We start from the raw sequence: 26,059 nt of genomic DNA, 5'->3' as shown, positions 1-26,059 counted from the left end.
GGATGTCACCGGTTCCAGAGATCACAGGATTCAGTGAGGAACATTCGGAGAGACTTATTCCGCGAAGTGTAAAGTCAGTGAAGTGGACGGTGTTAGTGTTTTTTTTTTCTTTCAGGCAAACCTCACCAGGACATTGGACTCACAGACTTACCTGGGGTAAGCCTTTTTTTTTTCGGTGAGGGGAGTATAATACTGTTACAAACAGTATTTGTTTTTTTGTTTCTTTTTTGTGATTGTGTATGATTTTGTATACTTGGGTTTCTTCCATGGTTCTGTGTAGCTCATAAGAGCCAATAAGGTTTGAACTTTCAGCCCTCCCCCATGCGACGCGGGAGGAAGTATAAATATGGCCTGTGTCAGAGGACATGGAGAGTGTGTTTTTGAACTGGATAGCAGAAGGGAGAGCGATCTTCGGGCTCCAGTGGCCTCCCATGAGAAAAGCATCCCGAGGCAGTTCTGCCGATGCTCAGCTTTCCACTTGGCAGTTCTGCCGTGGGGCTCACGTTAGAGGAATGTAAATAATGTAACTTAGAAAATTGTGTGTGTGTATAAAAGCCTTACATTTATACCTGCCCACCCTAATCTATCAAAATACAGCTTCTGCCCACCCGGTAGAAAATTGCTGACGCCGCCCCTGAGTCAGATGCCCTAAAGATTGGACCACCTCGGCTCCAGTTCTCAAATACCTCTTGAGTAAACAAGAGGAAGCTCCTTCCGGCACTCGCGACTTATCAGATTTTTTCGTACATTGCATATTTAATACTTGGATGGAAGGATGGAAGCCGCAAGAAATAATCTTTCAAAGGATTTAACTCGAATTTAACTTAATTATTTAACTCGAAATTTGTTGACAAAATCTTCTGTGTGAGGGGTTTTGAAGAAGCAAGAGTAGTATAATAGCATCTCCAGAACTTTATTTATACACCCCTCTTATATTCCAGCTGTGGATTTGTTTCACACAAAAGGGAATATACCGACTGGGACCGTTTTCCCTGCCATCGCCTCCTCCTTTTAATGTTTACAAAGATCTGCGACAATAACAATAATAATAATTTGAATTTTTATTCCCGTGCAGCATGGAGAAAGCACACGCGTGTATAAGAGTGAATGCCTTGCAAATAAACACGAATTCTTGAAAATAAAATATGAAGGAAACTATGATTTAAAAGATAACTAAGAAGTATACCAGATCGGGAAGCTAAATTTAATGTTCAACGAACAATGTTGCAGCTGAAATACAAAATATTTGTAATCTCAACCTTCTACATATTTCCTGTCCTGTCATAAATTATTGTTCGAGGGGTACAGACAACGTGTTTATTTGTGATAAATCTGAGAGACACCAAATTTGAGTGTGTGCCGCCTCCGCACTCGAGGGAAGATTGGCCATTTATATTTTTACAGCATTTTCATAGTATCTCAAAAGCTCAAGGGAGGGGTATAACTCACCCTCTCCCCTTGCGTACAGCACTGTGGTAGCTGGCTAGCAAATGTCCACACTCCGTAAATTCACAAACGGCATGAAATCAGAAAACCGGTTTCACAACCTTTCTTTGCTGGAGGGAACTCCAGTGGGCGAAAGAATCTCCCTCTATTTACTGCGAACAGCAAAAAGTAGACCGCCCCGCCATCTGTTGACGGGGGGGTTCAAATATAGCTTACCGATCTTTTGGAAATTGGTTCCACCCAAACTGAATCCTGGATCCGCCCCTGACCAGGAAGGAACCAGGAATTCGAAATCGGATTTCATCTGAAATCATGCTGAAATCCGGATTCTCCGTTTTTACTATCCGCGTATCCGGATTTGGCCATCCCTACTTTCGATCGGACGCCATATCCATAGGGGAGGACTTTTAATCTGGCAACACTGCAGCCAATTTGGCGCTTTGGTTAGTGTTTTGTTTTGTTTCTTGCTTCATATTTCTTGTTTACCTCGAACACTTGGACTTGTGTCAGGCTGGTTACTTTGTTCCCGTGTAAGAAAATTAGTACCTTCAGTGGTGTATATTTTGGGTGCCAGGGGTTTAAGCAGAATTTTTCATCTGTGTGTGTTCTTTATATGGTTCTTTAGAGGGGTGAAATTAGCATTGAATTCATGCTGGAAGAGAGTGGAGCCTAAAACCAAAGAGGCCCAAGTTCCTTTTGTTTTATTGCGATTTACGTCTGTTAACATCAGTGACGTGCGGTGACCTCGACACTTGGGGTTAGCAATCTGAAGGGTGCTTGGTGTGGGTCGTCAAAGACATGAAAAGATTGCAAAATGAAGGGTTTACTATCCTTCGGACACATTTATTTATTTTTACAGAAGAAACTACTTACCGTAATAAGTTCCTGGGTAAAAATTTACTATCCTTCGGACACCTCTAATTTTTTCGTTTTGTCAATTTTTGACATTCGTACTTATGTAGCTGCTTCGCGGAACATTCCTGAAGGTGTATCAACGTTGTTTTGATGAAATTTCAACTATGTTTCCTAACGTAACAGAACTAACCTAACCACGCGCCAATGGTTCGTGGGGCTAGCACCAATGGTTTGTGGGGCTAGCATCAATGGTTTGTGGGGCTAGCGTCAATGGTTCGCAATTATTTCCAATTTCTAGATCCTGATACTAACACGACACCAAATTTTAACTATGTTTCCTAACCTAACAGAACTAACCTATCCACGTGCCAATGGTTCGTGGGGAATTAATTTTCGGTAGATGTTTACTATCCTTCGGACACCTATAATTTCTGAGTTTCGTCAATTATTGACATTTCCACTTACCTATCTGCTTCGCGGATCATTTTTTAACGTGTATTCACGTTTTTTTGATCAATTTTTTTTTAAAAAAAGTGATTTTGTAACTGAAGAATGTACGTTTCTGCAAATGGTTTGTGGGGTTATGTGCCAATGGTTTGTGGGGCTATGCGAGAATGGTGTCTGGGGCTATGCAAGAATGATGATATTTTTTTCGAAACCCATTTTTAACTATTGTGACCCTACCTAACCTAACCTTACCGGAAATGGTTCGTGGGGCTATGCGTCAATGGTTGAATTTCCGCTATGAAACATTCCCACATCACACAAAACACCTTCCAGACATTAGACAATACAACAGAAATTTATTACTGTAAGTAGTTTCTTCTGTAGAAATGAAGAAATCTGTCCAAAGGATAGTAAACTAGTACCGTTCCGGTAGCATTGTCGAACATTGGGAAGGTTTTTTGTGTGATGTGAGAATGTTTCATAGCTGAAATTCATGTTGTTCGTTGAAAATTAATTCTCCGACAGAAAATAGTGTTTGGCACGTACACCTTCGTACACTATAACCCGTCGTGATTGTGTTTTGTTCATGTTCATTGGGTATCCAGTGTTTCGAACTGTCTGTGTTTGCAACGAGAGTTAGAAGGATGACGTGTCCTGGATGTGTGGTGAAGTTTGTACCGGGTGTGGAGGATCCCGTGGATTTTCTAATTGAACACGGGGTCGTGAAGAAAGGAAACCATTGGTGCGTGGATAGGTTAGTTCTGTTAGGTTAGGAAACGTAGTTAAAATTTGGTGTCGTGTTAGTATCAGGATCTAGAAATTGGAAATAATTGCGATCCATTGGCGCGTGGTTAGGTTAGGAAACATAGTTAAAATTTGGTGTCGTGTTAGTATCAGGATCTAGAAATTGGAAATAATTGCGAACCATTGGCGCTAGCCCCACGAACCATTGGCACGTGGTTAGGTTAGGCAAACATAGTTAAAATTTGGTGTCGTGGTAGTAACAGGTTGTGAAACTGTTGTTGAAACTGTGTTGGTTGTGAAACAAACAAATTCGCGAAAATCGTCAGTTTCCATTCCGAAAACTAATACCTTATTTTCGCTTATTTTGCATTTTCTAGATGTTTCCCACTTATTCCAGGATGGATAGCCCCCAAAAAGGATTCACGGATAGCGCCACTTAAGATTTCAATTTTCTTCGTAAAACAACGCGAAAAAAAATAAATGAAAAAGAAATGTATCTTATGAACTTTGTTCATGGGCATTTCTTGGGTTCTGAAGGTTGAAACACTGCATAACAATTGAAAATCGATAAAGGACAAGCCCGACGCGTCATTATGTAGGAAGGTGTACGCGCCATATTGTGTGTGAGGCAAGCGGAAAGGCTAGGAGAAAGAAGTACTGGTAATGTGAAAAATTGCTCTTACTTTCATCAAAACAATGTCAATACACCTTCAGGAATGTTCCGCGAAGCAGATACGTAAGTACGAATGTCAAAAATTTGACCAAAGACAAGCACGACGCGCGATTATGTAGGAAGGTGTACTCGCCATATTGTGTCTCAGGCAAGCGAAAGGCCTACCAGAAAGACGTACTGGTAATGTGAAAAATTGCAATTAATTTCATCAAAACAATGTTGATACACCTTCAGGAATGTTCCGTGAAGCAGATATGTAAGTACGAATGTCAAAAATTGACGAAACGAAAAAATAGAGATGTCCAAAGGATAGTAAATTTTTACCGTTGAAATTTCCCACCGATTCTAGGCTCCGCCCCTGGAGTAATTAACCTACCGCCTCCAACCACTACCGCAGCCCCACCTCCACTCCGGCTACTCGCCTATCTATATAGAGTCCCTTTTGAAGGTATGTTAGAAACTGGCCGGAGCCACCTGCCCCAATACTATTTTTTGCAGTAACACATTTAGAAGTTAATTTGAAAGTCCAAAAGAAAAGTAAGTCGTATATCAAACCGTCTTTGTTGTCCTTTTCCACATAATACTACCCTCCCCTTTCCGTACCATCATAGAAATAAGAAAATTATCCCATCCCACAAGTCATTCACAAAATACAACCCTCCCTTTTTCTGGCCCGCAGTTGCGAAGACAAAGGTGCACAATGTTCCGCAAGATAACGTATTTACACACGCTGAGGATACCGTTCAACAATATGTTGAATGATATTCCGCATTGCGTCTCGTCGCTGTTTTCCATGCCTGTCAAACCACATAAACTCAAATTATCCCATTGCACAAGTCAATCATAAGAAGAAAAATAAAATGTTTAGATGTGCGCCTGTGACGTGAATCCAATATGGAAGCCGTGAAAAGCCATATAGACACAATGTACGCAAGAACTTCAATATCAAAAAACGTAAGTTTCGTAGCCATAGATGTAAAAAAGATACCTTCCACGCTATTTAGAAACACCCTTTGTTACAAGAAACTTATTTGTTTGACGAAAACATTTGAAATGTTCGCGAAATTCAGGGTGTAAGATTTCGGCACTGAGCCCATCGGATCTTTTGTGTTTCGCATGGTTCGTACTTACCAATTCTGTATTGCGGAACATAGTTCAAGGTGCCATTATGCTTTTTACACGAAAACAAACACAATTTTTCACATAGAGATTAATTTTTTTATTCCTATTTTTGCTTCCGTAACACACAATATGGCAGCCACAACTTGACTAACGTTGTGGGTATGCAGTGTTTCCAACCTTCTTCACCGAAAAATACCTACTATCGTGTTCGTCACGTGTGCAAATTGTACATTATGCGCGGGTAGCTGACAGATAGCCCCACGAACCATTTCCGATAAGGTTAGGTTTGGTTAGGCAAGCATAGTTTAAAAAAAGGGGGTTGGAAACACTGACAGGGGGTTACGTCATCAAACATACTCAGCATCCATTTCACGTAGGGGAAGCAAATGAAAGCAATGGCAGTTGTGTGTCGGTGAGATATTCCTCTTGAAAAATTCATGATTTCGTGGTCACATACATTCCACGATGAAAGATAGTACCTTGACGAACGTTGGAAACCTTAGAGAAACTCATTTCCGTGTGTCTCGAATATACGAAACTGTTACCAACCAAATCTAACAATCAATCAATGATTTGATTTAATTTTTGTTACTTAGCATCGATTTTTTGTCACATTTGGTTAATCGCAAAGATGATACGATAAAATTAAGGAAGGGACAAAAACAAAAACCACTGCCCCACGTTTGTTTGATTTGTTGTTTTAAGCCCACTTTATGCACAGAAAGGCTAATCGGTACTGACCCTACAGTTTAGAGTGGGATCTGAACCACTATGTGCCTCCACCGGGTACCGAACTAGGACCATTTGGATTCCCCCACCGAGGTTGGCTGACAACAAGGACGAGAGGAAAGTGCTAACCATTTGAATATGTGGGTATCGGTAAAGCAAAGTGCATTTTCCCTCGGTGGTAATCTTCAGTTGGATTTTTGAAACACCAGCTTTGTGTATGATTAACATTTTTTCAAAAATTTTCCATTGCTTGATTTCCCTTATATCTCCATCTCACGATCTCATTACTGAAGGATCCGAGTACAAGGCCTGTCCTGTGTATGAGTGCTTTTTTGTATGCACCCTTCACCCATTTAAATTAAATCCATTCAGCTAGAAAAAGTGATGGCAAAAATTCAATATATTAAAGGGATAAACAGGTAACAATACACACATTTTTTTAGTTTCTTTAATAATATTCATTTGGCTTTTTGAGATCTGGAATAAATTTTTCATTCAAAATGATTTTGTTATTCACTGCAGAGTACAACACACAGGAACAAGAATTCGTGCTCCTCATGTGTTCAAATCACGGCCTTCATCAATTCCATCTCATCCTCATTTTCACGATAACCAAATGTGGCAGAAATGCTAAGTAAAATAAACCTAATCAACAACAACAATAAGAAAGTGCTTTCTCTTGTCCAAACAAATACATCTCTAACTACGCACTGGTAATGATCAGGCTGGAAAGTTCATACAAACTAACCGATCACTGATTCTAAACTATAGTTTGTTTTTGCAGTACTCAGCTCCTGATTTATATAGTCTTGGATAAAAATATTTATCATGGGAGTTTCATTTGTATTCACCACATTTCATTTTCTGATCTTCTTTACAACTTCAATATTCACACATCTTTCAAAGGATAATAAAACACATTTTTTCACTAATTACAATCGAAGTTATCCTTATATGTGTTACTAAAACTTACGTTTGTTTTGCATTTGAGTCGCACTGCCATCTAGTGTATGCTGTAGGAAATATAAGCTTTGGTGGACAGTGCACACACAAATTCAGATTAAACAAAACACTCAGATCTGACGCTTGTGGCGCTCATGGTGGTGACCATCCAAACTAAAGCGCATTCAGTGGAATGTTTTTTTTTTTTTTGTAACATTGATGCAACGTTATCACAACGTTGTTCCCCTACATACAACATTCATCATAAATACAGCATGCATACAACGTTGTGGCAACGTTAGTGTGTTGACTGGGACGGAACTGAAAAAGCCAAAAGCTCTCAGTGTATCAACTTAAATTGAGAAAGAACTTCACATTGTTCACCTTCATGAAATAAACTTCTTTTTATGCATTAAAACTTTGTGCATCTGCAGTGGGATTTTCACGCTCAAGACCATTACAACCAAGCACAGAGTACTATACTCTGTCCCGGGAATCTATGGAGCAAATGAACGATAGTCTCTGCCCAAGACAGGGCTCGAACAAGGAAATTTTGCGAGGGAACAGGATTGCGTGGATGGCCAAAAGGGACTGCAGTTACCAACTGTTTGCATCAGCGTGTACGGCTTTGCTCGCTTTATCCCCTTCTTTTCCATTAGGCACGGGATTACTCCAGAGATTCACAGGATAGAGTATAGGTGTTTGGTGTTGAATGGGAAATCTTGTCTGTATTATATTCGGAGGAGAGGTGTCCAGTCATCGGAAGATGCGGCGATGACAAAGCAAAATAATAAAAATATTGCTTTTTAAATATTTTAGGGAAGAAGAAAAAATAAATCAGAATATTCACATATTTGAACGAAATTAGTCAAGTAACACCATTAAACAGCTAGAAATACACCAGAGATTCGCTAAGTTTAGCGCATCGAAAGGAGAGCCCAGTTCTACATCCCCATGCCCAACTGTCCCACTGTGTTTCCGTTGAGTGCAAAGGTGTCAGGCGGGCCAGCTCATCGCAGCAGGTCTGCAAATCCAAGGTCCTTCGACCACTTTTCCCCCGCTTTTGAAGGTTGGTTATGTGAGAGACACTTTTTTTTTTTTCAGCCTCCTTGTTTACAAACATGGCAGGGTTTCTGTGACATCAATATGAAACTATTCAGAATGTCCAGCAGTGTAAAGCATGCAACACACTTGTTTTGTAAGGGGGGAAAAACATATTGAAGAGCATTGCAACGCAACTTAGCAGAATACATGATGAAAGTAATGCTGCATAGAAAATAATATAAGTAAGCAAAAGCATAAATTTCCCCACGATTAGTGCTAGAAAGAACTGAAAAAAAAAAGCAGTTCAGGATCCGTTCTATTTTCTTCATAGTATTTCTTCTTTTAATTTTTAAATTTAAATCCATTCAGCTAGAAAAAGTGATGGCAAAAATTCAATATATTAAAGGGATAAACAGGTAACAATACTCACATTTTTTTTAGTTTCTTCAATAATATTCATTTGGCTTTTTGAGATCTGGAATAAATTTTTCATTCAAAATGATTTCATTATTCTCTGCGGATTACAACACACAGGAACAAGAATGTGCGCTCCTCACATGTTCAAATCACAGCCTTCATCAATTCCATCATGTATCTCTCTCATCCTCATTTTCGCGATAACCAAATGTGGCAGAAATTCTAAGTAAAATAAACCTAATCAACAACAACAATAAGAAAGTGCTTTCTCTTGTCCAAATAAATACATCCATATTTATGACTTTTAGCTTACCCAGTTGTTTTCATTGGAGGCTAAGAGATTAGTATATTTAAATGAAACACTACTAAAATGAATGTGAGCAAATATTTGTTATTTAATTATTATATATTCCATACTTGAAAAAAGAAGAAAGCATAACATTTTTGTCTACACATAATAAGTTTCCATTTCATAAATTATAACAGTACATGCCATATTATACAGACACATTGTACAACGTGTAAAAAGTTGTGGTATAAATACAGAAAAAATAAGAACTGCACAAATCCCCCCCGAGTTCTTTAGAGGTTTTACAATGGAATCAAGGTGGAAACCAATCCCCTTTCTGTTCCTATGGGAGATAGTCTGGAGCACTTGAAACCACGACCTTTCAACCATTACAGTGGGAGCAAGGGATGTAGAGGCAGAAATCTTCCCTTTCCCTTCCATCGGTTGTTTCTACCTGGAACTGGTGAGGTGGAGGAAAAGCCAGCTAGAGTAGCTCCTTCCATCCTTGACAGATCGCGAGGAGTGCTTGAAAAACAGTGTTGCATATGGACTGTGGCTTCAACAAGACAATAAATATTGTGATTAGAAAATAATTAGAGATGTGAGATTGATTGATCTATCTCTGCTAGACTGGCTACTCCTCAGTGCATGTCACTGAATAGCATATACTGTGGAGCTTTGTTGATTACTTTAGATTTTGTTCAATATATGCTTTTGTGGTTAGATTAGGCAGGTGAGGGTAGGTTCTCTTAGCATTAAAATAAAGTTCCTAAATGTATTCTACTAAGGTTCCGACTTACTTCTACATTCATTCCCACTAGTCTATGATACTTACTGTTGCTTGCCAATGGAGAATACCTTGTCCATGGGAAGTGCACATGCTTGTGTAAGGTAAATTTTAACTTGTTTTTTTTTCAACATAAATAACTTTTTTTTCGAATCCAAACAGTGCTCATTACGTTAAGAAACGCTCAAATTTCAGGTGACAATGATTTTGAAAATTTTACGATAATTAGTCTTTCTGCTAGGAGAATTTCAAAAAAGAAAATCATAAACCAATTGGAACCGATACCATTTTGTTGTTTATGAACGTTTCCAGTTGAGTTTGCCTTGCGGAAATGTGTTATTGTGAAGTAAAGTACGTTTCTTATCTTAGCATGTTGCTTTACCATGAGGCAGAATAGCTTGAAGGCTTTGCACAAGTGCTTGTAGCACCCAGAACTACATTCCACAAAAGCAGTGTTGGAACGTATTTCATGGTTTGTAAATCATCAAAATCTGTCAATTAATAAACAATTCAGCGTAATTCTCAAGGAAGTACGGTAGTTCAACTGCATCCCCCCCTCCCCCATGTATGGATACGTACATACCTTTTGCCTAAAACAAGGTTACTAGGAGATGCAGAAAACAAACTTTAATGTCAGAAGTGAAGAATAAGTCCTTTTTGTGTACTGGCAACCCTGTGCTTTCTTATTTTTTATGCTCTCTCCACTTCCAGTTTGAATTTGATTATAATGTCACTGATGTAAGGAGAGATAATAACTATTTATCCCTTACTGTAAGTGAACTTTATTTGTAATATTGCTTTTTATATGTAAGTTCAAGAATCATTTTTCCGTGTGGATAATGAATAGGAAAATTTTGATTGAATATGATATTATTTCTTTGGTTTTCATATCAGTGTGAGGAAAGCTTTTTTAGGGCCCAAGTTCCGATTGTTTAATTCCAATTTCATCATGGTACACGGGTGCTTTCCTCATGGTTGAATTACCATTTATGTCTGTTAACATATACTTTGGAATTTTAGCCATTACTACACATTTGCTTGAAAAAAGTTTTTCACTCTGTATTCTCCTACATGATTCTTCTCTTCAAACCAACTATTCATCTACTGTCATCTTGATTATGGACTGCATCTGCCATCTAGGTCACATGTTTGGTGCTAATGGGTTTTGTAGTTAGGTTAGGCAAGTCAGGTTTAAGGCTCCTAGTATTTAAAACATGAATCTAAGTGCTTTTCTGGTTAGATAGGCCAGTTTTAGGTCTCCTAGCATTCAACATCTCTTCATGTTATTGCTGGCCCCAAGCACAACACCCCTTCGAGCACAGCAATAATCTGTGGACGGCAGGTAGGATATGTGTAAGATATCTTTTACATCTACCTTTCAGTGATAAATATGACTTTTCGGAAATGTAACAGTTCTAACTTTCAGAAAGCTCAAAATTTACTGTCAATCGATTCCACTATTTTGCTCTTGTCTTTCTTATGTGAATGAAATGCCTTGTTGATGGGAAGCACAGAGGCTTTCTATAAGATACTTATTACGTCTTTTTTCACTGATAAATTGCACTTTTCGGAACTCCAGAAAGTGGTGATTACTTTCACCAAGGTTCAAGTTTTTTACAATAATCTTTTCTACAATTCTACAATACTCTGTCTTTCTCCTATGAGAAGTTGAAAAGATCATTAAACTTTCGAAACTGTTACCCATGTAAGGCTTGTGACCAAATGTACGCCTCTAAATTTATGTTGAATTTTTTTTGCAATTAATATATGTTCAAGTTTTACATAACATAACATTTGTTCACAATGCAGAATCTCAAATACCTGATGTATTTAGTCCTAACAGGTGGCCCACGTACTTCTATCATGAAAAACATCCACAATTTTTGTGTGTCTGAACAAGTTGCATGCACATACAAAATGTGTAGAACCATGTGTGCAAAAAAGAAATGCAAAAATATGCAAATTTCAAGAATGTGTTTGCAATTGTGCATTGTGTCAAATGCACATGGATCACATATGAACTACAAACACAGCCATGTAGGGGCCTATAGTTTATATGGCAACAATATGCTGAATGATATTCCTGAACATATCTGCATCCTCATGACAAGCATTTTTCCAATTTGTATCGAAAGTCAATTTTTCTGGCTCTGTGGCCAAACATATCAATTGGTTGGCTTTTAATTCCATCATCAAGATTTTCAGGTTCGAATCTTGGTCTGTACCTAAGAGTCCTTTTTCAGTTTCATCTAATCATCACTCATCCTCATCATCATGATTAGCAAAGAGCTGCAGAAAATCAACAGTTACGGCCAAGAAATTGCTGACATTCTAATAGAATTAAACCAACGTGTGTAACCTGACAAAAAAAGTGTAATTATTTTCAGCACCAGCAACTGAATTTCAGCCGCATTAAGATCTTTATCTGCATCCACCTGTCCAAGTGCCAATTGTTTAATTCCAATTTTTTATGGCCACTGCATTTTTTACATAGTAAGGTGAAAACGTAAATCCCACTTCCATAGCACTGTAACATGAAGTGGTAGAGCAGCCACAGGCTGAACTTCGCCCATGAATAAAGAAATTCTAATTCTAATTCTAATTTAAAGGATGTGGGGGTAGGGCCCAACACATTTTCAATCTCGGCTCTTTTGAAGGTGATGTGACCAGCACTATGCTCCATCTGCCTTTATCCCCCAAGGTTGCCCCCAGGTACCCATTGATGTAAGGCTTGGCGAACCCAATCTTTTTTTATTTGATTTGCTTTATTTTACTTTTCTTTTTGTGCCATTTTTGGCTAATTTCCAAAGATGGGGATGAGTGATGATATGATGAAATTGATGAATAGACACTCACAAACATTCATGCCCATGCCTGGATTCAAAGCCGGGACCCCTAGCAATGTAACACAATGTGCTAATCACTCCGTCACGGGGGCCGGTCTTTACTGACTAGTCCTCTATGGTATTTTGCGTGGTTTGATTTCTGAATATGTCTGTTGAGTGCACCTGTAAATGTAAATGACCAGTTAAGAACATTTTACCACAACTTTATTTCTAAGTCAAAGAAAAAACAATGTAAATCCAAGCAAATTGCATGAATGAATTCATCATAATGTTGGCTTTCATTGAATACTTTTTTAAAGTAAATACCAGGTGGTTATAATTAAAGTGACAGTGTTCAGAGTGGTACAGCATGGGCTGTAATGAGAGTAGCAGTCTGAAACTTCGTAGATATGCTAATGAAGCATTGCGCTCGCGAATTATGCAAAAAAAAAATAAATAAAGTTCCAATTCTCGCCACCAGGGTAAAAAAATGGCGCTCCCAAAAATGCCATTCCTATCTACATTTAGTGTAATTTTACACATAATTATATAGTGTACATTTCATACTTCTGATGCAGAAATGGACCCCGTATGAACCTGTAAACAAAACCAAACTAAAAGTTTCACTAATATGGTTGCAAATTGACTTCACGTGTATGTACAAAAATTGGATAGCATATGAATCTCTGTTGATACACATAAGAATGAATTTGTGCAGCCTTTCAAAAATATTCTATCACAGTGGTTTGCCAAGTATGCACCACGGTGGGGTGGGGCAGCATGGCTAGGCTTACAGGTGTGCTGCGAAATGTTCCAATATTTTCACTGAAATGACATTTCCAAATATATGCTTATTTAGTACTTTTTACATGTAAAATGTTTTTATTATTATTATTATTATTATTATTATTATTATTAATGAAAGGCAAGGAACCTAACTACACTAAACTGAGCATCGCAAGTGCCAGATAGGCTTACATTCTGACTTGGGCACCATAGAAAAATCTTGAAACATAAGGGCCCCATGAAATGAAAGAGTTTGGGAACCCCTGTTCCATCATACAGTCTTCATTCCCTTGGCCCAAGAGTTTTGAACACCTGAACTATGTCACTGATACATTTGATCACCTAAGAAAAATGCTCCCTCATTGCTTGAAACTTTCATCGGCTTAAGGATGCTTCATATTTTGTTTTTCAAGAGTATAATATTGTATAATAACCAGTGGCGTAGCATGGACATTTCGGGTGGGAACACCAAGTCCGAAGGAAAAGTCGGCCCTTTCTTGCTTAATAATTTATTTATGGTATTAGTCGCCACAGGTATTATTTGCCTGAAGTAAGCTGGGTTTTCAATAAAATATCATCATTGCATGTTTTAGCTAGAAAATTAGATGCCTCACTATGCCACAAATGTTTTGAACTCTGGTGTTCTATAGCTTTTTTTATATCTTTCTGCATGACGCAAGTCATTAAAAACCTACCTGAATCACAAGCGCCTCTGCACAACAGTAGACGTCATTGTTGTGGGCGATCCAACTACTGATTGATTTGGTTTATTTTGCTTTTCTACTACTTTTGGATAATTGCGAATATGAATATGAGTAATGATATTGATGAAGGGACACTGACAAAGAACACCCGTGCTCACGCCGGGATTCGAACCAGGGACCTCTGTTGTCTCGGCGCACTGTGAAAAGCAGAGTGGATGATCCAAATATCGTACACTCTACTGACGTAACAGTGCCGATTAGTAATTCAGACCACTGTTTATTACATCTTGAGAATGCTGATAAACATTTTAAAATAATTTTCTCCAGAGACCATTCGATGTTAAGAGTTTTCAAATTAATGCTAAACATTTCCATTCACACAATATTAAGTAGTTAGATAATAACGAAAAAATACAATAAAAAAATAGTAATTTTGCGGGTTAAGTGGTAGAGCAGCCACAGGCTGAATTTCTACCACGAGGACTTCACCAACTTATTTGACAAAAACTGTGTTGATCTTTTAGTTTCTAATACACATCGCTGTTCGTGCGATAAATTATACAATGCAGTGGCCATTATGAAGTGGTATATTTGAGATTGGTAAAGTTACGTCAGTCAATATTGCGTATTGTAGCATGACACAGCACGAGTTGCATGAGCGCGAAGATCGAAGAACCGGGTAGGAATTCTGCCGCTGTAGTCTGCTTCAGAAGGCAGGAAGGGTCACATGAACCAATCACGGTAGACCTCTCGTACGCTGGCGTAAGAGAGCCCATTTACGCGCGTGCTGTAGAAATGGAAGCTTTCCCTCCATAAAGGCAGCAAGGAATATAGGAGTCCTGTACGCTGAACCTGCTCGGCGTCCGGCCGGGAAAGGCATTGAAAAGAGATGCTAGAACGAGTGTTGAGAGTGGAGCGTTGCAAGCGGATCGCGAAAAATAGCTATTATAATGCCATGAAGGTCAAACATATATGAAATTAGTCACGTTTTACTTTATAATCACAGCATTTAAGCATTTTTGAAATTTTAAATCTGGGAACGCCGGGCGTACTATAACGCTACGCCACTGATAATAACCTGTGATCAGTCATTGGTGCATGCCACACTCACTTACAATTTAATAAGGTGTCATTTTAACAATACTTGTATTGGGTTGGTGCGAATGAAATGTCCGCTTTGACGTCAGGTGGGAAACTCACCTCAACAGCACAACACAGGGATTGACTGAGGTCACAGGTCTAATGTCATGAACTCTGTATACGTCCAGCAAACAGGCTGGAGCACCCAGAAAGTCAGGATGCAGTATGTTGCTGAACAGGGTCGTCTGAAAGTGCACCATGGAGAGCACACAACTGCAAGTGATTTGTCTTTACGAATTCAAACTGGGACATTCTGCTCAGCAAGCCGCCAAAAACACTAACAGTGCATTTGGGCTAGGAATGGTAAATGAACGCACCATTCGCCGAAAGTTTGTCAAATTTCGTTCCGGTGACACAGCTTTGCAAAATGAACCCAGTGGCCATCGACCAACATCATGTTCAGATAAGCTCCTCAGGAACCCCGTGGAAGCGGACCCTCAGAAAAGTGTTCGTGCCATTGCAGACGAGTTAGGCATACACCATACCACTGTCGTTCGGCGGCTCCGTGCGATCGGTAAAGTGAAAAAGTTGGACTCATGGATACCACATGATTTGACACCGGCCAACAAGACTCGCCTTCTGGAGATGTGCAGTTCTTTGAGTGTAAGGAACAACCGGGATGGTTTCCTGCATCGAATTGTCACTTCAGATGAAAAATGGATCTGCTATGACAATCATAAAATATCAGGACAATGTTTGGATCGTGATCAACGTCCAGGGCGGTTTCTGAAACCACCTCTCCACCCACGGAAGGTGTTGCTGGTATGGTCTATGGTGGGTGTGATCCATCATGTCTTTCTCAGGCGAGGTGAAACCATCAATGCAGATCGTTACAGTTGTGAACTCCATGAAATGCACCACAAACTTCTCCGCAATCATCCAGCAATGGTCCACAGACATGGTGTCCTCATGTTGCACGACAATGCTCAGCCACATGACGCGCAAAGGACGGTGCAGGCTCTCTATGAGTTTCAATATGAAACCCTTCCTCATCCAGCATATTCTCCCGACCTCTCTCCCACTGACTACCATCTCTTCTGGCATCTCGATCACTTCCTGAAAGGGAAGACCTTCGCTGATGATCAGGCGGTGCAACATGCCATTGAGGAGTTCTTTGCATCGCAGACTCCAGACTTCTTTCGCCATGGAATCCAATTGTTGGTTGAGCGAAGACAAAAATGTGTGGCTGCAGACAGCGACTATTTTGATTAACCAGGTATTGTAGTTTTGATTTTTTTGGCCTTTGGCAATGATGCACCTGAGCCGGACATTTCATTCGCACCAACCCAATATTATTGGCCTGCAGCACACACTACCAACGTTTAGAGTGCCATTGGAAGTACAGAAAATTAATTTCAAAGAATTAAAATTTGAATTTTAAATTCTTGTACAGGGCGGTTACTCACCTGGAATTCCTTGAATTCTGGGTATTATGCGTGAATTTTTGGCTCCGGGAATTATGCGTGAATTCTGCTTGAATTTATTTCTGTAGACGTGAAAAATTGCAATTTTAATTAATGCAAATCCCATTGAATTTATACATATCTATTAATTCCTTAAGGCAAGTTTTTCACAGTTTTCCTTTTATTTTTATCAAGGAAGGAAAACAAAAGAGAGCTGTGTGGAAAATAAAACATAATACTCTCAATCCGTTAACTTTGTTAGTGTCCTTTGCAGAACAATTAATCTGACAGATAGAAGGTTATTGTAAGATAAATATCAGTTGATTTCTTGAAGTTGATTAGGTAATTTGAAATTCCTGTACAATTGACAAATTTTCTTAAATTACTGTTTACCGTAATATTTCTGAATATGCGAAATGGCAAATGTAAACTCCGCACTTTAAATTAAATGTGTACACTGTTCAATTGAATTGAATTAGAATCTTTGTATACATTGGAATAATCGCACAGACCATTTATATTATTAATATAAGTGTTTGTGTGTGTGTGTGCGTAGGTGGTGAGAGGTATGTAAAGTTGAAATAGGGAAAATATCTGCTTATGCCCTTGAACGTTTGGAAAGTTCACCTTGAAAACTGGGAATTATACTTGAATTTTGTTATGGTCCAAGAGTTTCCACCCTGTTATACAATTAACATTTTTTTTCTTGATTTATTTATTTATTTATTTATTATTATTGAACTCAACAGGTTTACACCAATTTACAAAGTTCATATTGCAATAGTACAATTTCTTATACAATACATAGAATAACAATACTGTAGAGTTTCATAACATATTTCCATCTATTTTTGTAGCCAATGTAACCGTAATTGTTTTCTTGAATTGTGAATATGCCATTGTGAACAAATCGATGCTTTTATTCTCTTTCTCCATAGCATTGTAGACCGCTCTCATTCTCGTAATAGGTGACCTTTTCATGATATTTGTTCGCACTTTGCTCACATAGAAGGTTCCATGCTTGGGTCGCGTTTTATTGTTCGGAATGCATATTTTGAATTGTGAAAGCCACAGAGGAAATCGAAGTTTGCTGTTAAAATTTTTCCAAAGTAGCATAAGGTCTTGGGCTGTCCTTCTGTGGCCAAGTCTGTCCATATGGAATTGCTCTATTAACCTTTTGGATCCGAAGCGTCTCGATCGAGATACCTAAAAGTAAGCCTCACGGTCCTAAACGTAACGAGATGCTGTGTCAAGGTCGTAGTTTTTACGTTATAACTTTTCTATTTTTGGCTAGAATTTCGATTTTTTTATATTGTTCCTAACACATGTATTTAACAGAAATGTTTCTTGCACCTTTTTTTTTCTTCATGCAAATGGAGGTGAAAAGGCGGGAAAAGGGACTTCTCTTTTGCGTCTCTTTTCAAGGGAAAAGATAAATTTCAAACATTTCAACAATTTTTTAAAATAATTTTTGGGGGTTTTCTCCCTTCCCCCTCCATATATATGCCAAATTTGCATAAATTTTGCATTTTGACATTTTTTTCGGGGGTGGGGGGAAACACCATTTTTTTAAAAAAAGTATTTTTGAGGGAATTTCCCCCCCTTTCCCTCTCCATATGTACGCCGAATGTGCAATTATTATATATCGTCTGAATCTGTGATTCATTCTGCGTACAACGGTATATAGTTCATATCTCCAGGGCAAATAGTATCTGAGCTAAAGTCATTTCAAGGTACCGCTGCATTTTGAAGCTTGAATCAGTAGCGTGCCGACCATTCCTTTTGGGGGGTAAAACTCAAGTTATATTGGTCATATGATAATAATGCAAATATTTTTGTGTTCCTTACATGTCAGCGATCATTTCCATGTGCATGTCGACACTGTCATGTACTTTTTTTTTCGGGGGGGGGGGAGTGGGGCGAAACCCCATTTTTTAAAAAAAAAAGTATTTTCAGGGGATTTCCCCCTTTCCCCCTCCATATATACGCCGAATTTGCATAAATTTCATATAGTCTGAATCTCTGGTTCATTCTGTGTACAACCGTATATAACTCATCTCTCTAGGGCAATTAGTCTCCGATCTACACTCATTTAATTGAAACTGCATTTTGCTCAAAATTGGCTCGGGACCATGAGGCTTACTTGTGAAAATGGCCTTGGGACTCAAAAGGTTAAGTTAGTATATGATTCAAACCTGGGGTATTCGCCTTCCAGTTTGAATTTCATGTATCGCAATAATTTTGACTACACATTCTAAATTTGCGGTATGATTTTGAACTTCTGTGTTCCATATGACAGTGCCAAATTCGAGTTCTGTACGCACTAGAGAATAATACAATATTTTTAGGGTTTGTGTACTTGTACGCTTCGTTTATTACTTTGTCCAGATGACATTCAAATGTTAATTTAGAATCAAAAAGTATTCCTAGGTCTCTTGCCTTTTCTGCTTTTTTAAGGTTAACATTATTTATTTTATACTGATAATCTAGAGGCATCTTTTGCTTGGTGTATGTAACAGAGAAGCACTTTTTAACATTTAGGGAAAATTTGTTATATGAACACCACGCACTCAACCTATTTATGTCGCATTGTAAGGAGGCACAAGAGTTTGCGAGAATCAATCAGATGTTCGGGTAAATCATTAATTAACAACAAAAATAGAAGAGGCCCTATATTTGATCCCTGAGGGACGCCAGAGCTCACCAAAAACTCATCGGATGAGGAGCCTTTGTAGGTGACATACTGTTTCCTGTTCATTAGGTACGACGCCATGAGTTTTCTTAGGGAGTGTGACAAATTAAAGCTACCTAGTTTACTCAGTAGTACGTCATGGTCTACTGTGTCGAAAGCTTTTGAGAGATCAGTATATATCACATCTACTTGCCCCCTTCGTCTAATACTGTACTTGTATAATGCAATTTCTCTCCAAGATTTATTTCAATTGAGCTGTTAGGTAGGAATCCATGTTGAAATTCGGATATGGAATTTTTCACATGGTTAAAAATATGCATGTATAGTATTTGTTCTAGTATTTTCGTGGGAGTGGATAAAATAGAAATAGGACGGTAGTTTTGTATTGTATTGTTTTCACCCGACTTTTGAATTGGACATATAGCAGTCACTTTCCATCTATCAGGAAACTGCATAGGGGTCAATCCATGTCAAGTGGTCCAGGATATGAGAAAATCGTTGCTCGACAATTTTTAAAAAATCTAAATTTTTCTGTGCAGTTACTGTACCATGTTGTTAGTTGAAGACAGTCATTATTTTAATTTTAGTGGCTGTAGGTTTCAAGTGGCAGCCATATTTGTTTTCAAAGATCCGCCATTTGGTGGTGTCGTAAGGGGTTACTGAATCTGAAATATCTCAGCCCCTAATTATCCTATCGATGTGGAACAAAAACCAAAATGATCAGCAAACTGTAAGCTACAAGACTGTGTATTAGTCATTGTTACATATGATTTATGAAAGGGTGAAATTTACATTTGAAAAAGTAGGTCATTGACACTAGAAGTCCTGATTTTAGCAGATAATATTTGCAAGAAGGGAAATGGTCAGGAAGTTGAGCTTTACTGGATAAAGAGCTCTGATATAGATGTGCTCATTCACCAAGTTTCAACCCTTAGACATGCCCCCCTTTTTTTCTAGAAATGATTAAAAAGTTAGAAAAGTGAGAAAAGTGCACCTTTCACAGGTAGATATTTCTGGTGGGGGACCTGATAAAAATATACAATCCCTCACCATAACAGTTCGGTATGAATATATTATGTACCAAAAATTAGGATTTTAAGATTTCATTATAAGTACCTTTAATATTAACACAAAGTTATACCTACAAATAAGCATATGCAGAAGTACGGATAAATGAGAGTTTACTGTATATACATATATAAAGTAACTGCACAGAAAAAAATAGATTTTTTAACAATTGTCGAGCAACATGGATTGGACCATGTGACATGGATTGTCCCATACATGATAGGACAGAGTTGAAGATGATAGACAGAGGAAACTTTAAAATATCAGCGCAACTTTTGAAAATGTATGGTGGGATTTTATCAGGTCTAGCGGACTTCTTTAGTTTTAACTTTTTGATAGCATTTTCGATTTCATTTATACTGATTTCTTGAATATTCAGTATGTCTAGCACTCTACTTTGTGAATGCTCTGTCATAATTTCAATATTGTACATGGACCCATTGCCTGTGTACGCAGACTGAACGTGTTTCGCAAATTCTTCTGCAACCACGTTTACGTTTGGTAGGGGCTCACGATCCTCAGAAACAGGGTGTTTTGGTTTGTCACGTTTTTTACTATTTATATATGTCCAAAAGAGAGAAGGGTCATCCTGCATATTATTTTCAACATTTAATACATAGTTATCATATGCAGCTGATATTTCTTTTTTTTTACTAGTGATCTAATTCCTCTAAATTTATTAGCATGGTAAGTTGGGTCACCTACACTTTGTTTCCACTTTTTGTGGTGGTACGCCTTTGATTTAATTTTCTTAATTATACTAGTCGTAAACCAGCTAGGATATTTTGGCACTTTAATGTGTCTTAAAGGGACACATTCATTCGTACATTACATCATAAAACATGTCTACCATTCTATTAACATCATTGGAAAACTTTAAGATCTCCCAGTTAACAGCAGATAATTTATGGTACAGTTTCTGAAAAACAGCCTTTTTAAAGTTGTAAGAGAAATTGCCCTGTGAGTGTTTACAGCTTGTTTGCTTTACATGTTTCGCTTCTAAAATGTTGTTTGTCCTCGGGTACCAGGGGGTCCAGCTCTCGTGTCAGTTGCAGGTTGGGAACGTTTGTAAGTTCGAGATCTAGGGTTTTGTTGTTGCTATTTTGAATATTGTTTATACTTTGCAATTGATGGAAACACATAAAATTATACAGGTCGCGACAAATGGGAGTTGACTCAATAAGATTGTAGTTATTGTTTGTTATGCATGGAATATTAAAATCACCTATGAGGAGAATGTTATGCGCGGGTCCACAATGTCTTTCAATAATATCATAGAATAAATCGTATGAATTACTATTGCAGCATGGTGTGATATAAACTACACAGGCGTATTGTGATGGCAGTCCCTGAATTTTAATTTTCAGGATCACAGAATCAATATCAGGATTTTCATCATACTTACATATAAGCGCTGCCGTGTATTGCTTCTGAACAACCAAGAGCACACCCCCACCCAAATTTTCCCCTGAGTTACAAGCACTTCTATCGCTTCTAAACACATTGTAACGATCATCAAATATTTCAGCATTAGCATGTTTGTCGGTGAGCCATGTTTCCGTAATAGCCACGGCATTATAGTCGTTACACAATATGTTATTAAGAAATAACTGCATTTTAGTGCGTAGCCCCCTAACATTTTGATACACTACATCAAAACATCCTACCTGTTCCAAACAGGCACGCACACTTTCTTGTTTATATTTCTCGAATCCGCGTTCCTTGCTTCAAATTCTCTGTAGGTTGTTGCCTTGGCGCCTGGGGGTACCATTGAGCTAGAGGAGGGGTGGAATCTTGACCTATTTGTCGAAGATGCCCATTGTCCTCTTCCTTTCTTGTCACAGGTGGGTGATTAGTGGAGGGGGGAGCCTGTTGCTTGCACTGGTTTGCAGACGAAAGTGTGGACGCTGTCGCTCTTGCTTCCTCCGATGTTGTCAGATTTCCAATGTTGAGGGGGGAGGGGAGAGCCTGGTTCTTGTAAAACGAAGTGGCCAAATAATTTTGTGTCTCAGCAACTCCTACATAATCGCTCTGGTTGTCTTCCAGGTCCCATATGGAATACTTTTTACCGTTTACATTGAGGTACTTGTACGTGAGATGGGCTTTGCATCCTTGTTGCCTGGCTTCGAAGAGATGCTTCTTCAGTCGCTGCCTCTGTTGACGAACAGCAAAGGAGTAGTCCTGTTTGATATAAATGTTGGTGCCTTTGAGTTTGTTACTATGTTTTAAAACTTCCTTCTTTGTTGTATCCCGCAAAAACTTACACACGAAGGGCCCGGGGTTTTCCTGAGTGCGTGCTCCCTGTACGATGGGCTCTTTGGATGGAGTCCGACAGTAAGGAGAGATGGAGTCTGTTTGTTATTAAGTCTCCCACCGTGTTTGCTGATTCATCCCACGTTTTGCGTGCTTTTTCCGGAACACCATGAAAAACAAGGTTCTGCTGCCGTGACCTATTCTCAATGTCATCTATATGATCCTCCAGAGATCGAACATAGGACTGCACTTCACTTACATCTAACTTGAGTTGGTCTGTTCCGGCCTCGATTTTTTCCATTCTTCCTACCAGTCTGCTCACAGTGACAGATAGTTGCTTCACTTCGCACATAATAGCTTCATTCGAGCTTTTCACCTGGAGCATAACTTGCTTCAGTTCGAAAAGTTCGCTCTGGACATCAACGTGGGCCTGGGTTCTGCTCAATTCTGCCTATAAGCAATAACGTTAACACCACCAATCCATATGCGACATAGCATGTATTTCTTCGAAAATCACTTCCTACTTTGCCTTGGAAACCTGATTGCCAAGCAGCTTGGAAGAGGCCGATCGCCTGCCGCCACTGCATCACGGTGATACCTATCACATTCCACTTGACTGGCCGCTGGAGACAAACGAAAACACGTCCACTCGCTTTCACTTCTTGCATTCGATTTGATTCATTCTTGATTAATATATTCCTTAACATTTGTGACTTGTGTTTGTAGATGTATGTATTTCGAGCATGAACAAGTGAAATGGCAAATGTAAACTGAAATTATCTATTAGATATGTAGAAATGTCTGTGTCTGTGTATGTACGTATGCCATTTAATTGAATTAGTATTTTGTTGATACGTTGTAATCACGCAAACCCTTTATATTATTAATATATTTGTGTGTGGGGGTTAGAGGTGGTAACATGTAAGCTTGAAATAGAGAAAACATCTGCTTATATCCTTGAATTTTTTAAAAGTTTGCCTTAGGCCAGTATTTGTACTTGTATTTTATCATGGCCCTAAAGTGACCACCCTGAATAAGAGATGTGAAGTAGGAAAGTGATGATATAATACTGGAATGACCAAAATATAATACAAATAAAAAAAGGTAAAGTGCTCCCCTGTGCTTAGCACCATGCCATGAAGGCATATAGGGGGTGTGGGGGTAATGCCCCACACTTTCTTGATCCAGTAGTGAGTGGAGGTGATGTGATCAGCACCACGCCCCTGACCATCTTTACCCCCCAGGGTTTCCCCCAGGTACCCATGTCATTCGATGCTGGGTGGGCGCCGGGGCCACGTAATAATGCAAATAGAAATATACAAAACTTTGTTGTCCGTATTTGTGATGATGATCAATAACCTACCTGGCTGCCTTTACCTTCCAGCATTGCCTGCAGGTACCCATTCATACGAGGCTGGGCGAACCTCAGAGCCATGCAGAAACAGGGAAATGACTGGAAAATTTCCTTGTGCAGATCACCTGCCGTGAGATGAGCCTAGATCTTCTGAGTGATAGCCAGATGCTCTACAAACTGAGCTACGGAGGCTCTTGGTAGATGACTAAAGTTTTCATAAATATCCAGTATTTAACCAAATTTCAGTTAGCTACTCAGTGTCTAAATACCCATGTCCCAACCCTACCCTACTTATGACTTCAGTTTTCTTCATTCTAGGTTTCAGAGGATGACAGTTTGCCAATGTTCATGTGCTATCTGTGCATAGACAAGCTAGAGAATATTGGCAGGACTTCCATAACATGTCTTCTGAATCAGAAAACCTTCTGAATGAAATCCCATCAGAAGAGAAGCAGAGAGGGGAGATGGGCTTTGAGGTAAAGTTAATATTTTTACTTGATGAAGTTGTTACATACTAAAAAATACAGTCAAATCTTATTTGCTCTTGGTGTGGTAATAGATGTATTTCTAAGGAATGAAGAGTATTATTTTTACACCTGCTGTTACTAATAATGGAATCGTGTATACTTTCTTGAAGATCCACTGTGAAAGGGATATGTAATTATCAGGGTTCTTGTGAATAAAATTGTGTTTCATATTACACTATTTTCTCCTGTTTTGCACAGCAAATCAATTTTTTGTGTGGCATGGACCTCATCGTAAAACAATTTTAAAATACATGAGGAATGCAATCAGAACAAGATATTGCCATGTTTAAGAATATATTTAAAATTCAATTGAGTAACATAATGTGCAAGAGTTGCATGTGTTCAATATATTTTACCATGCATTCTTGATAAATGTCTATGAAGGCACGTCACCTGATAATGTTCACATGAGCACGTGAACACTCATGTATATGTTTTAAATTACGTACATATTAAATGCACACACACACACACACACACATATATATATATATTCGAAAAAATCCTTCTTTGATGTTAGAGTATATACACACAATTTACTCTGACACGATGTCCTTCACGTCTGATAACTTTTTTAGATAGTTGGTAACAATGACTCCTACGGTGTTCCACGTATTGCGTTGAACACAATTGCTGTGCTTTTTACATCAAACTGGCAGGTAAGGGGCTCTTGGCCACTATACCCCGAAAATGTTCACTCCGCTGTGCGAACACAAAACCTGATGCAAGCGGCAATACTTCTTGCATTCGGCACCAGAGCGCAGCATATACAAGTCTTGTCTATGGGGACTCGAGACAGTCTGCGCTACATAGTTGCATATGTAGAATTTAATTTTTATTATTTCTCTTGATATTGTTATTAAATGCATTGTGTGCCGGTGTGTAGCGTTCAATTACTCGACCCACAGTGAGAATTTTATTTTCTGTGTAATATCTAGAGCTCAATTATAGGCTTCGGCTGGTCATCCTTCAGGAGCGAGTTCGTGTGCAAATGTATCTATTGCAAACGAGACTACTTACTGATTTGCCCGAATAAGTGGCTAAAGAACACACACTAAACGTGCACTTTCTTTAGCCACTATTCGGGCAAATCAGTAAGTAGTCTTGTTTGCAATAGATACATTTAAAAAATATATAAATATATCTAAAAGAGAATTGTTATTCTTTGTTCATCAGACAGTTCTTGTAATAGATCAATTCACTCAAATGCATGGATGGGCAAAGTACACATCCTGGGCGTTTGTTACCATTTGCACATATACAAGCGACTCGCTTCCAAAAGACTGCTTCTGGAATGATTTGTTTCATGCAATGCATAAGATCAAGGATGGTAAATATGTTTGATCAATTGATTTGGTGTTTTAAGTCCCACTGGACCTACAGTTTTAAGTGGGATCTGAATCACTATGTGCCTCCACCGGGTATCGAACCTGGGACCCCTCGATTACAAGGCAACGATGGGTAAACATGTTAATGACGACGATGAACAGATGTTACTATACACTTTAAATCAGTGGTTCCCAAAGTATGCACCCTGGGGCACCGTGATTGACTTCCAGGGGCACTGTGAAATGTTCCAATATTATCACTGAATTGTTAGTCAATGCTATGAATGTTTCAAATATGTGCTTATTTAGTACATTTTTACATATGAAATGTTTCTGAATTTGAAATACGTGTTTAATTTTTAACTTAAGGCATGCAATCTTACAAGTAACTGAGCATTGCAAATGTTAGAGAGGGCTACATTCTGGGCGCTGTGGAAAAATCTTGAAACACTAAGGGTGCCGTGAAGCAAAGAGGTTTGGGAAC

At 38.7% G+C, this 26,059-nt stretch overlaps 1 protein-coding gene across 2 annotated transcripts in view; it reads left to right on the top strand.

Moving 5' to 3' along the window:
* Positions 1-1,921: 1,921 nt before the first annotated feature.
* The window catches only part of LOC145999610 (uncharacterized), a 120,665-nt gene continuing 96,527 nt past the window's right edge, over positions 1,922-26,059 (top strand). For both annotated transcript variants that reach the window (XM_083136677.1, XM_083136678.1), the window contains exons 1-2: positions 1,922-1,976; positions 24,039-24,196. In XM_083136677.1, coding sequence (XP_082992803.1) covers positions 24,122-24,196 — 75 coding nt within the window. In that variant the 5' untranslated portion in view covers positions 1,922-1,976; positions 24,039-24,121. The remainder of the gene's footprint in view (positions 1,977-24,038; positions 24,197-26,059) is intronic.

The sequence above is a fragment of the Lepisma saccharinum genome, chromosome 15, assembly GCF_977018435.1.
Source record: "Lepisma saccharinum chromosome 15, izLepSacc3.1, whole genome shotgun sequence".
Lineage (NCBI taxonomy): Eukaryota > Metazoa > Arthropoda > Insecta > Zygentoma > Lepismatidae > Lepisma > Lepisma saccharinum.
This window is presented reverse-complemented; position numbering and strand designations above follow the sequence as displayed.